The 12,749-nt window shown below is 37.6% G+C and overlaps 1 protein-coding gene across 1 annotated transcript in view; it reads right to left on the reverse strand.

The window, feature by feature from the left end:
- Positions 1 to 12,476, reverse strand: part of LOC131168451 (glycosyltransferase BC10) — a 28,447-nt gene extending 15,971 nt beyond the window's left edge. The window contains exons 1-8 of the mRNA XM_058127880.1: positions 11,610 to 12,476; positions 4,911 to 5,027; positions 3,183 to 3,283; positions 2,817 to 2,888; positions 2,385 to 2,466; positions 2,184 to 2,264; positions 1,428 to 1,466; positions 1,030 to 1,095 (exon numbers count right to left, since the gene is read on the reverse strand). Of these exons, the coding sequence (XP_057983863.1) occupies positions 1,030 to 1,095; positions 1,428 to 1,466; positions 2,184 to 2,264; positions 2,385 to 2,466; positions 2,817 to 2,888; positions 3,183 to 3,283; positions 4,911 to 5,027; positions 11,610 to 11,861 (810 nt within the window). The 5' untranslated portion in view covers positions 11,862 to 12,476. The remainder of the gene's footprint in view (positions 1 to 1,029; positions 1,096 to 1,427; positions 1,467 to 2,183; positions 2,265 to 2,384; positions 2,467 to 2,816; positions 2,889 to 3,182; positions 3,284 to 4,910; positions 5,028 to 11,609) is intronic.
- Between the last annotated feature and the right edge of the window lie 273 nt (positions 12,477 to 12,749).

Genomic DNA, 12,749 nt, shown 5'->3' on the forward strand with positions numbered 1-12,749 from the left:
CAACCCAAGAGTTTGGCTGACCACTCAAACCATCTCCCAAAGGTATCAACTCACCTTTTTGATAAACTAATTTGAATCTTTGAGAATGCTTCAAAGGAGAGTACACACGTAAGGTTGATAACTGGGGTGCGCTCTGCCGTATAAAAGATATCATATCATCTGCCAAAAAAAACTGCATATACAGGAAATAGATATTTTCCCCATCTCCCCTGTCATTCACTTTGAAAAAGTTGTGAAGCCTTCCGCAACCACTCTGCTTTTCATCCTACTGATCATCTTCACAACAAACAAAAAACTGAGTCATGAGCACCACTTACAAGCCTTCATAGTTAACATGATCATAGGCCTTCAACAATTAAAGCTTGCAGATTAGCGCACATTATCCACACCACCCTTCAAGATAAATAGAACTGATTCCATTATGGTAGAAATGCTTCCATTTAAACCTTAAAGTTCCCAATGGTTGGCTCAAGTTCTGCTTCAAATCAATCCAAAATCTCCTTAATGGTTAATGCCACACCTTCATTCACGTCTTTTATTTATGTAGATGGTTTTAAAATTTAGATCATAAAAACTAGAAGCTGCTTGGTTGTGAATAGCTACAAGGAAAACTAATTTAAAAAAAAAAAAATAGCTGTGACTAGAGAGGCTAAATCCTAAGGTGACATGTAGAACAATTGCATGTCACTGATGTGGTAGTTAGTAGTTATTGATGATAGTAAAATCAAGTCAAAAGACCATACACAATTTGTACAAAAACATACATAAGAACTTAGTTTACAACCCATCTCAACAAGATTCTATAGCTATTTTAATTATTATTTTTGGATTTCTATCTGGCATTTATAATATAAATTTTAATGAATTAGAGACTGATCATTATAAACATATTAGCTCTGAGGGCATAAACTTGACCCAAAACCCACTTCATCATATCTTGTACTCTGGAGAGTTACAACTCTTTTATGAAGGATTCCAATCTCTCTAATAAAACAAGGGTCACAATTTTTGAAAAAGAAATCAACTTACAGCAAGTAATGTCTGAACATAATGTTCATCTGGTATACAGTTATGCTCCTTAGATGCATCAGCAGGCTGCACACACACAAGAATTGAAGAACAAAAATTAAAGCTTCATCTGTAAAAACCATTTGAAAATACTTGCTTCCAGATACACAAATCTTATTTATTATAATTTTAAAATAATTCATGGTACAGCAACTACATTTTGTATGTAACACTCTTAAAATGGGTGCAAATATCCTTCCTTAGCAAACATTATGCAGGAAAAAAAGAAAAATAAATAAATACATAGATAAATTAATAAATAAATAGAACTGTGTGAATGAGTGTGTGTTCGTGCTTGTGTGCACACGTGCCTGTGCCTGTGCGCGTGCATGTGTACAAAGTAACAGACAAGGACTTACGAGAGGATGATCCCGCCAAAACTCAGGAAGTGATCTTCTCTGCAGAATCATCATAAATAGGTTAAGATTAGAGGATGTAATGGGTACTGATACTTGATAGACAAAAAGGGTACGGTTAAATGCCAAAGAATATTATGAAAAATAATTTAGTATCAATTACATGCCCTACATAATAATTACCAAAAAAAATGCTATGCAGTAGAAGATGACTCCTACTCTGTTGTTTTGCACTCAATGTTAAGATTTTCAGTTTCTCAAAGCACCATTGAACCAAACTTAGCGGGATATCACATTACTTAATAAAAAAAGACCAAGCACATAAATATCAAGTTCAGAGATGAATCTGTACATGCTATCCTTCTGCAATGTTTATCATCCAATAAGAACATAAAATGCGAATGAAGTGGGCCTGAGCAACTAGTATGTTGTACAGCTCATTAGCAATATTATAATACAATAATATTTTCACATTCAAAAAGTTCTACTTGATCAATAAATCTTTTTTTTCTGTCCACTTCGTAACTGTAGAAAAAAGTTTCAAAGCATACACCTGGAAAAATCGAAACTAGTAATAAGCTGATGAAAGGGATAAAGTATCCTTAACTGCATCATCTCCTGAACCAGCTTGTCCCAAATCGAAAAAAGAAAAGGAACGACCATCCCATTCCACCCAAAAAAAAGTACAATCCTTTTGGGCTGTAAGACAACTTTAAATTCCATAGAAGATTAGTGGAAAGCAATTTTAAGACAAATTACCTTGCAATGCCGTTTAAACATGGGAAACACCATATCATCCTTAACAACCACCTTTGCATGCTTTCTGGTCAGGACTGCCCACTGCAAGAAAGACAAGTAGTGTTTGCCATAAGACTGCACGACACATTTGCCAGCTGTTTTTATTTTCTACTGCTCTATTAATATTTTGGGAGCAACTACACCAATGTATTGATCTCTTACCTGAGATCCTTTCCTCCAGTTAAAAACAGGAATAATTGGATTCATTTTTGGATTGTAGCGGCCCTCTTTCGTATCAGCAAAGCTGTTTCCAGCATTGAATTTCCAAATAGCTTTAAAATACAGTAGCCACTACAAAACATGCAGGTGTTTGACACTACACTAAACTTATTTCAGATATATGATATTTTTTTACATGACATGGATTCATGGGACCCTATCACCACCCTCTCATTGAAAACAGGATGCAAGGTAAAACCCAGACGCACGACCAGCCCACAAGAACTTTGGACTAGAAAAATCAAAGTTTATTTCAAAAATAAGGATGGAGATAGATAAAATTATAGATCAGGGGATAGTAAGTGACTAATATAACAACATCCAGGATAATCATCCACATGAATAAGTGAAGGATGCATAGATTAGTCCTCGCACCTGTCTACAAAACTAGTTGAAGTTGACATGATGTAGTCATATGTGTAGCTGAAGTTGTATAAAGGTACACAGCTGAGGCAAGATAAAATAGCCAAAATATGAAATGTTGTTAGATAACAGGATCAAACAATCATGTCCTCTTATTTACTGAACAAGAATTATGACTGAAGGATTCAGTGCACTTCATTTAAGTAACCAAACAGGCACCCTTTGAATCTCAACTAGTCAAAACAGAAAGATAATCAAAAAAAGGATTACTTTTTCTCCTTCACAACAAAAAAAAAAAAAATGCTTCATTAAGCCCCAATATACAGATGCTGATCAGTACTAAGAAAGAAGAAGAGGCAGAGTGAGCTCAAAACTTACCTGTCTGATAGAAAAACAAATCTTTCATTAAATGGGTCAACGAGTGCATTTTTAAGCAATACACGCTCTGCCTGAATCATGCTTGATTCTCCCCAATCTACCTGGCATAGAAGTGCATGCGCTTAACATTATTAAGTCAATAAATATCCACAAGTGAAAATCTGTTCATCGTAACATTATGCAATATGAATCAAGCTAACAAGGAAATATTGCTGGATGGCTAAAAAAATGTGATAAGTCAAAATTAACATGGCCAGAAAAAAGCTTGACTAATGAACTGAAGGCCCCAACATTGCCATTCAATCCTACAATAAGCAATGTTAGAGCCAAATAATTCTGAGGTAAGCTTTTGAATAAACTTTTGAGGCCACAGAATAGCAGCTTCTGAAATTGAGTAGAAGGTAGTGGAATTTCACAATGTTTTGATTATATATAAGCCATTCAAGTCCCAAGAAGCATAATTTGGAAGGAACAATAATCTTGATGTTAGCATATTTAGAAAACTATAAAATGATCTAGCAATAGTCACGTGCTTTTATGTAAAGGCATGAAAATGGCAATTCTGAGACCATGAAAGAATTAGACATTTAAGTTTGAATGCAGGGGCCTTAATAAGTATAGTTTAAATTTTTATGCTAGTGAGACTGAACAAGTCATAAAAATTTAAAAAGCAGAGGAATGGCTTACAAATGCTCATAAGCATAGCCATTAAAATAAAAATACAATAATTTATTATTAAATCCTAAACAGGCAGTTAGAGGAAATGGATCACCAAATCATAAGTTGAAGATGGTATTTCTGCTTTTGAAAATTTTGGGCTCTCAGAAGAAATTCATCATCAAGCTACCAAGAATAAATGAACCTCAGAGACTGCTACGGTGTTGTTAAATTAAATGCTTGAACTAGAACAAAGTTTCAGTTTAAACATTTTACAAACATTCAAACACTTATTTGATCCACATAACATCAATTGTTTAGGGAACCACATAGGTAGTAATATGCCATCATTTTTTGTGTATACATGTGTGTGTGTGTGTGTGTGTGTGTGTTTTTGTGTGTGTGTGTGTGTGTGTGAGAGAGAGAGAGAGAGAGAGAGGTTTCAACATCACACAAGATCACAACGAGGAAGTGTTAGAAATAGAATGTCTTTGCCAGTGCATGGAAGAGACTGTTTCTCTTTTTTGTGATAATTTTTTGCCTGCCCCAAGTAAATGTTAGTCTTATCACAATACACTACAGCAAAAACAAATGTATGTAGTAGATACTTGCTGCAAACTGACTTTATCAGACACTAGACGAATCAATGATTTATCAGAATGTTTTCAAATCAATCTACTTTTTGATTGGGTTGTGGAAAAAAGACAAGATACTTTGTAATTTCTTACACTTTTGTAAACCTGATCATGGATTATGTATCATACCTGATAATTCAAATTTGTTGAATATTATCTTTTTCACTAGCAAATCTCTTGGTGGAAATTCACAAAGTTTTTTTAGGCAACAAATAGACAAATAATAAATCCAGCATTGGAATACAAATTTTGAAGTGATCAAAATCAGGATAATTCAAAACATTGGCTACTTCAAAGGAACACAGCATACAAAATATATATACGACATCCATAAACAAATTTTATTGAAATTTTGCCTTGCAAAAAAAAAAATATTATTGGAATTTCATAATGAACATCATAGTTTTAGTTTGAGATTCAAGGTAGGAAAAGTAACCTGTATACTATCATTAACTTGACGATTTAAAAAATACACAGATCTGGTTGTTGCCTTGCTAAGCACAAACCCAGGCCTAGAGTGAACAAAAATTGAAAATCTGTTCTCCTTCTCTCCCTGCAAACAACATACTTGACATTTATGTAAAAGCATTAACAGAACATAATATATGCACAGACAGTGTAGGTGTGTGCACATCACCCTTGAACTTCAAATTTATCATTATGAACCGTAAAATCATAGCATCACATGCTCAAGATAATGAAGATGGAATTACATTCCGTTTTTCATCGGAGAATGTGTGAATACAGCAAATTATATTAGAACCTAGACCCTGCAGTCCACCCCGAACAGCGCCAAAAAAAAATTATAAATAAATAAATAATCCCCAACTCCCTATAGGACAAAGCAATCTATCAAACAAGTTGATCAAGTATCACCATCAAGTGCTAACAAGATAAAACAACAAAGCATTACACAGTAAAATTAACTCCTGCGTCATCAAAACTGTGTATTGAGCTGACTGTCCAAATCAGTAGCCTTTCCAGTTTGTTCAATCTACATCTTACAAAAAAAACCTTGCGTTAACTCAATTTTTATTTCTTTTGGCAGTTTTTCAGCATACAGGGTTTCTCCCAGCCCAGCCCCACCATCTCCACACCCCATAAACAACATACTTACCATTGGTAGGGAGAGACTGAGTAAGGAATCAAACTCCCAATTTTGGGTGAAAAAAAGGAAAAAAAAAAAAAAAACATTTTAACATATTGGACTAGAGCTTGTTTAAAATGCTTTGCACCATATAATGTTTTTTATTAAAAAAAAAAATCTTGCAAAGTCCCATATATATAAATGAACAATGTAACTTATGGTGCCTACCAACTCATTGAGGCCAACAGATGGCTGAACGCTTCCATATACCACTACATAAGTAACCTGCCCACGGAAATTCAAGCTATTTTTCACTGATCAGGCAAAACAATTCTATGTTTTGCAATTCAGTGATTTGAAATTTATATTTCACAACACACCTTTAGCAGTGGCAGTGACATAATCCTTTTGGTTATTCTGCTGGTAACCACGGGTCCTACCCATTTTTTTTAGCCATTTATCCCCATTGAAAAAGAAAATTTGGTCAGAATACATCTGCGAATATCAAAAACTGTTACGAATTGAGGATGCCCAGACCTCAGCTCCAGCTCAGACTCCAGCTCAAACTCCAGCTCAAACTCCAGCTCAGCTTCCTAGCTCACACCAGAAATCTGAAGGAAGGGACCCCACGTGAATGGCTTGAACAAATCTGTTTTTCTGTTCATATTATTCCCTTTCTGTTATCAATTTTTCTTGGTCAGTTGTATATTCTTGAAATGCTGTAATTCTGTTATTCCCTCTCCCTATTTATTTTGATCATGGTGTACAGTTCAGTGGGTGAAATGAGATGAATTCTTGAAGCTCCATCAGTGCCATATCGCCTTCCTCTGTTTTTCTGTACTGCTCTTTCTTCTTCCTGTGCTCTCTTCATTTTGTTTCAATCTGTTTTATAGTATTAGAGCCAGGTTGGTCTTAATGGCTCGAACTGATTCTACCAATTCCGATCAAGACACCAATCAAAACCAAAACCAAAACGCCAATTCAACGGCCTCAAACCATCAATCAAACCATCTTGATCCATCACAGCGTAGCAGTCCATACTTCATCAGTACTAATGACCACACTGGAGCTTTACTCGTCACGCAAGTGCATGATTCCAGCAATTATCATCCTTGGGCAAGGTCAATGAAGCGTGCCTTGCATATTAAGAACAAGCTGGGTTTCATCGAGGGCAGCATTTGTGAGCCAACTGATCCTGATAGTCCCTTGATGGATCATTGGCTTCGATGCAATGATATTGTTATTACTTGGCTGCAAAACTCCATCTTGGTTGACATCAAATGCAGCACCCTATATGCAGAAACAGCACATCAGTTGTGGGTTGAGCTTGAGCATCGTCTAGCGCAACAAAATGCCCCAAGAATTTATGAAATCAAACAAGGGATAGCTGCCTTAATGCAACAACAAGATTCGGTGAGTTGTTACTTCTCCAAGCTGAAAACACTTCTCGATGAACTAATGAACTATGAATCCATCCCTAGCTGTAGCTGTGATGGCTTGAAAACAGTGACCAAGAATCAACATAGGGATTGGGTAATGAAGTTCCTAATGGGACTCAATGACTCCTACAAAGGTTTGAAGGCATAGATATTGCTAATTAAACCTTTTCCCAATTTGAATGAAGTTTACTCGATTATCCAACAGGAAGAGAAGCGTAGAGAGATATCTTCTGATGCTTCTCCCACTGAACCTCTTGCTCTCCTGGCCAAGGATAGCACCAGACAATTCACACCTCAAAACAACTCTCAAAGACATGACAAATACTACTGTTCTCATTGCAAAATTCATGGTCACTCTCGAGAGAGATGTTTCAAGGCCAACCCCAACAAACCAGTGTGCAATCACTGCCATACTCCAGGACATACTGTAGAGAAATGTTATAAACTTCATGGCTATCCTCCAGGGCACAGACTTCATGGTAGGATTCCACCTACTGGCTCATATGCTCATCAAGTTTCAGCATCTCCTCTACCTGTTTCAGAACAAGGAACTCATGAAGGTCAAAGCACTATAACCCAAGAGCAATACCAGCAACTGATGGCCATGCTCCAGCAGACTAGTCAAGCCTCGGTTCATTCTGTTCAAACTGCTATTGCTACTCCTCACGATGCACACATTCCTCAGTTCTCTGGCATACCTCTATGTCTCTCAGCTTACACCACCAAGCCCAAAGATATTTCAACTATTCCCTAGATAATTGACACAGGTGCAACAGATCATATGGTCTGTGCAACCTGCTTCTTCACCTCCATAACAGCTGAAGTCTCCTACTCTGCAACCTTGCCTAATGGAGAAGCTATTTCTATGACCCATATTGGCACAGTGAGAGTAACAAAAGCTCTTATCCTTCACAATGTTCTCTGTGTTCCTTCTTTTTCCTTTGATCTCATCTCTGCCAGAAAATTGGCTCACACCTTGAAGTGTTGTCTCATTTTCTTATCTAAAAATTGTTTAATTCAAGACCTTTTGACTTGGCACACGACTGGAATAGGTGAGGTGAAGAATGGGTTATACCATTTTCTGCGGAATGAAGTCTCTCCAGCATCTTTGACTCAAGCCCTGTCCAAAGTCACCAACATACCACCAAAAGCAGCTGCCATTACCAACAGCCAGAGCCTAGACCTTTGGCACTATCGCCTAGGACACCCTTCATTAGTCAAATTAGATTTTCTTAAGCCTGAACTTGTATGCAAAACTTCACTAAGTGCTAAGTCTTGCTTTGTTTGTCCCTTAGCCAAGCTTGCCAAGCTTCCTTTTCCCTATAGTCAACACAAATCTGAACATCGTTTTGAACTCATTCATTGTGATCTTTGGGGACCATGTAATGAAATTTCTTATGATGGTTTCCAATACTTTCTCACTATAGTTGATGATTTCAGCAGGTGCACCTGGGTATATCTCTTGAAATTTAAATCCAATGCAAGTTCTACCTTAAAAGGATTTTGTGCCATCATAGAAACTCAATTTGCAACCAAAATCAAAACCATTCAAAGTGACAATGGAGGGGAGTTTGATTTGAAATAAATTTATCATGAGAAGGCCATCATTCACCAAAGAATTTGTGTCGAGACTCTTGAACAAAATGCCATAGATGAAAGAAAACACCAACACATTTTAAATGTTGCAGAGCCTTGAGATTCCAAAGTGGACTTATTGTTAGATATTGGAGTGACTGTGTACTAACAGCAATCTACCTCATTAACCGAACCCCATCTGTTATCTTAAAATCCAAGACTCCTTTTGAACTCCTTTTTAAAGCCAAGCCTGCATATGCCCACCTCAGAGTCTTCAGTTGCTTAGCCTTTGCCTCAACTCTTTCAAATAACAGACACAAGTTTGATGCCCGAGCCAGAAAGTGTGTTTTCTTGGGATACCCCTTTGGGCTAAAAGGATACAAATAGTGAGACCTCCAAACTAAAAGAATCTTCATCTCGAGGAATGTTATTTTTCATGAAGACATTTTCCCCTTCCAATCTGGAGAAGTCACATATGCCCCTACTACTCAGCTTCCCTTTCCTCAGCCTACTATTATGGACTTCTCCTATGAAGACTCTCCTACACCAGCTGATGCCACTACAGAACCTAACAACCCACAAAATACACCAAATCAGCCTTCAACATCACCTCAACCTCCTGGTGAGACCTCAGACCACACTATAGGCAGTCCTCATCTCCCAAGGAGATCTAACAAAACCAAGAGGCCACCATCCCACCTTGAACACTTTGTCTATCAGCAAGCTAGCTCTGCTAGCTCTCTCACCCATTCACAAGAGTCCAACAAGGAACAAGGTCCTGCAGCTCCAGGTAGTCTTTTTCCTCTTTGTGCCACTTATCCTATCATAACATTTCACCTAAACACAAGACCTTTGTCACCTCTATCACTACAAACACTGAACCTTATTCCTATCATGATGCTGTTGAGAATCCTAATTGGGAGAAAGCTATGCAAACTGAGATTGCGGCTCTTGAATAGAATAAAACCCGAGTTATCACTAATCTTCCTCCTGGTCAGCAGGCAATCGGATGCAAATGGGTTTACAAGATAAAATACAATGTTGATGGGACCATTGAATGATACAAGGCCAGATTGGTCTGCAAAGGATGCACACGGGAAGAAGGTATAAACTATCATGAAACATTTTCCCGTGTAGCTAAGATAGTGTCTATCAGAGCCTTACTAGCATTGGCAGCAATCAAAGGCTTGTATTTACATCAATTCGACATCAACAATGCCTTCCTTCATGGTGATCTTGATAAAGTAGTATACATGAAGCTACCACCTAGTTACCCCACATCAGATGAAACAAAGGTCTGCAGGCTGCTCAAAAGTTTATATGGTCTTAAACAAGCCTCGAGGCAATGGTATGCCAAGCCTCCTTCATCATCCAGCATGGTTACACTCAATCTAAGGGAGATTATAGCTTGTTTACTCAAATGTATAATGGTTCCTTCACTGCCATCTTATTTTATGTTGATAACATAATTATGGCCAACAATGACGTGAGATCTATTGACGAACTTAAGGGAACTTTGAATGAAAAGTTTAAGATCAAAGATCTTGGGCAACTCAAATATTTCCTTGACATCGAAGTTGCACGATCAGCAAAAGGGAATTCATCATTGTCAACAAAAATATGCATTGGACATTCCATTAGATACGGGAACCATTGGGTCTACACCTGCTAAAATCCCCTTGAATCAAAATCTCAAGTTGTCAAGAGATGAGAGAGAACCTATTGGGGATCCCACCATTTACAGAAGACTCATTGGCCGATTAATGTACCTGACCATCACTCGACCAGACCTCTCTTATTCTATCCAACTTCTCAGCCAATTCATGGAAACTCCACGAGTCCCTCATCTAAATGCAGCACACAAGGTTCTTAGATATCAAGAGGGCACCTGGTCAAGGACTCTTCTATCCATCAGATTCCAATTTATAGCTGAAGGCTTATAGTGACAGTGATTGGGGTTCGTAACCTGATAGCCGAAAGTCCATAACTGGCTACTGCGTTTTCTATGGTTCTTCTTTGATCTCTTGGAGGTCCAAAAAGCAAAACATCATCTCCAGGTCTTCTGCATAGGCAGAGTACAGAGCCATGGCAATGGTATGCTGCGAATTGACTTGGATCCATTACCTTTTGAATGATCTCCAAGTCTCTCATTCTCAACCTGCCACTCTCTTATGTGATAACCAGGCTGCCTTACACATTACTGCAAACCCAGTATTCCATGAACGCACAAAGCACATTGAGCTAGATTGCCATCTTATTTGCGAAAAAATTCAAGATGGCAGTCTGATTACTCAACATGTCAGCAGCAGCTCGCAAATGGCAGATATGTTCACCAAACCTATAGGCTCTTCCCTGTTTTATTCTCACCTGTCTGAGATGGGCGTAGAAAAAATCTACTCTCCATCTTGAGGGGGGCTGTTATGAATTGAGGATGCCCAGACCTCAGCTCCAGCTCAGACTCCAGCTCAGCTCCCTAGCTCACACCAGAAATCTGAAGGAAGGGACCCCACATGAATGGCTTAAACAAATCTGTCATATTATCCCTTTCTGTTATCAATTTTGCTTGGTCAGTTGTATATGCTCGAGATGCTGTAATTCTGTTATTCCCTCTCCCTATTTATTTTGATCATTGTGTACAGTTCAGTGGGGGAAATGAGATGAATTCTTGAAGCTCCTTCAGTGCCATATCGTCTTCCTCTGTTTTTCTGTACTGCTCTTTCTTCTTCCTGTGCTCTCTTCATTTTGTTTCAATCTGTTTTAAAAACATCTTTGAACAGATCTTGCCTGATCCCATATCATCAAACACCTAACAACAGCGCTTCATTTTTTGTCTTTAGATAGATAATCCTCCACCAGATAAAATGAACAGCTTTACAAGGACATAATTTTTCAGTAAATAAAAATTGGAGTAAATAGAATTAAAAGGACAACCACACACCAAATTAAAACTAATAAATTGAAATTAAATCCGGTAAACTAAATCAGGACACGCATAAACCGAGTTAAATAAAGAGACATTTGAAGTGAAAAGTACCTGGAGGAAGGCATCCCAAACCATTTCCAAAGGAATCCGATTTCGAGCTATAAACAGAAACGCAATTTTAGGTCTTTGAGCGGATGGAAGGGGCAAAGACGCGAGTATCAGAACTCTACTGTACTGACTCTGCATCAACACTAAACTTCCAAAACAAAACGCCAGTAAAAGCGCAGCACACAACTTTCTCTTCCATTTATAATTCGATTTCTGCGGTGAAACAACCTTCCGCTTCATTGATGTCACCTTCATTGAAAGTATTCCACCATCTCCAACTAACACGACGACACGAACACTCAAAAATTGGGCTCCAAACTCCGTTTATCGACACAATTTATAAAAATAAGATCCAGTTTCAATTAGAGGAGTCCAAAAGAAGCTCTAGACTCCTATAAGTACATAAAAAGAAGCTCTCTCTCGCTAGCTATATGCGTTCTCTCTGTAAAAACTCTCTGCGATGAAGCTATCGAAGAAGATCATATATTTTGACAAGAAAATCGAACCAGATCCACTGAATGTGGAGATTGGTGTAATGGTATTGGTATGCAAAGATTCAAGAGATGTGCAGCTCGGAATTTCTTGAAAATTTTGACGAGACAGAGACAATTAGACATCAACAACGAGAGAAATGGTGGATTCGAGAAGGAAGAACTCTTGAAAGTTTGAGACTCGAAGAGACTCCTTCGAGAATCTCGTGGACTGACTCCACGGTCGACGGAGAGAGAGAGAGAGAGAGAGAGAGAATTGAGCTTGCCGAGCGAGCTTCTCCTTCTTTCTTTTTTGGTGTCGGGTGATGCGTATGCGTTGCTTGAGCTTCAGGGAGTCAAGGCTTGGGCTCTTTAATTTAATCACATAAAAATATTTGGTGGCAGCTTTTTATAAATATTTCTATATTTATAAATATAATTATTTTATCAATTATCATCACAATTTTATAAATATTTACTTGTTTGAAAATTAAAATATATATATATATATTTTTTAAAAGAATTGCAGCACCTTCATTTATTTATTGATAAACTCTCACTTTCGACGGATTAATACTGTGGTTACAAGACAATTAACGGAGGAAACAAAAGACAAAACTTTAAAAGTCTCCCAAAAAAGAACACCAACATCCAGCCAAAAACAAAATTACAA

The sequence above is a fragment of the Malania oleifera genome, chromosome 11, assembly GCF_029873635.1.
Source record: "Malania oleifera isolate guangnan ecotype guangnan chromosome 11, ASM2987363v1, whole genome shotgun sequence".
In the NCBI taxonomy this organism is placed as follows: domain Eukaryota; kingdom Viridiplantae; phylum Streptophyta; class Magnoliopsida; order Santalales; family Ximeniaceae; genus Malania; species Malania oleifera.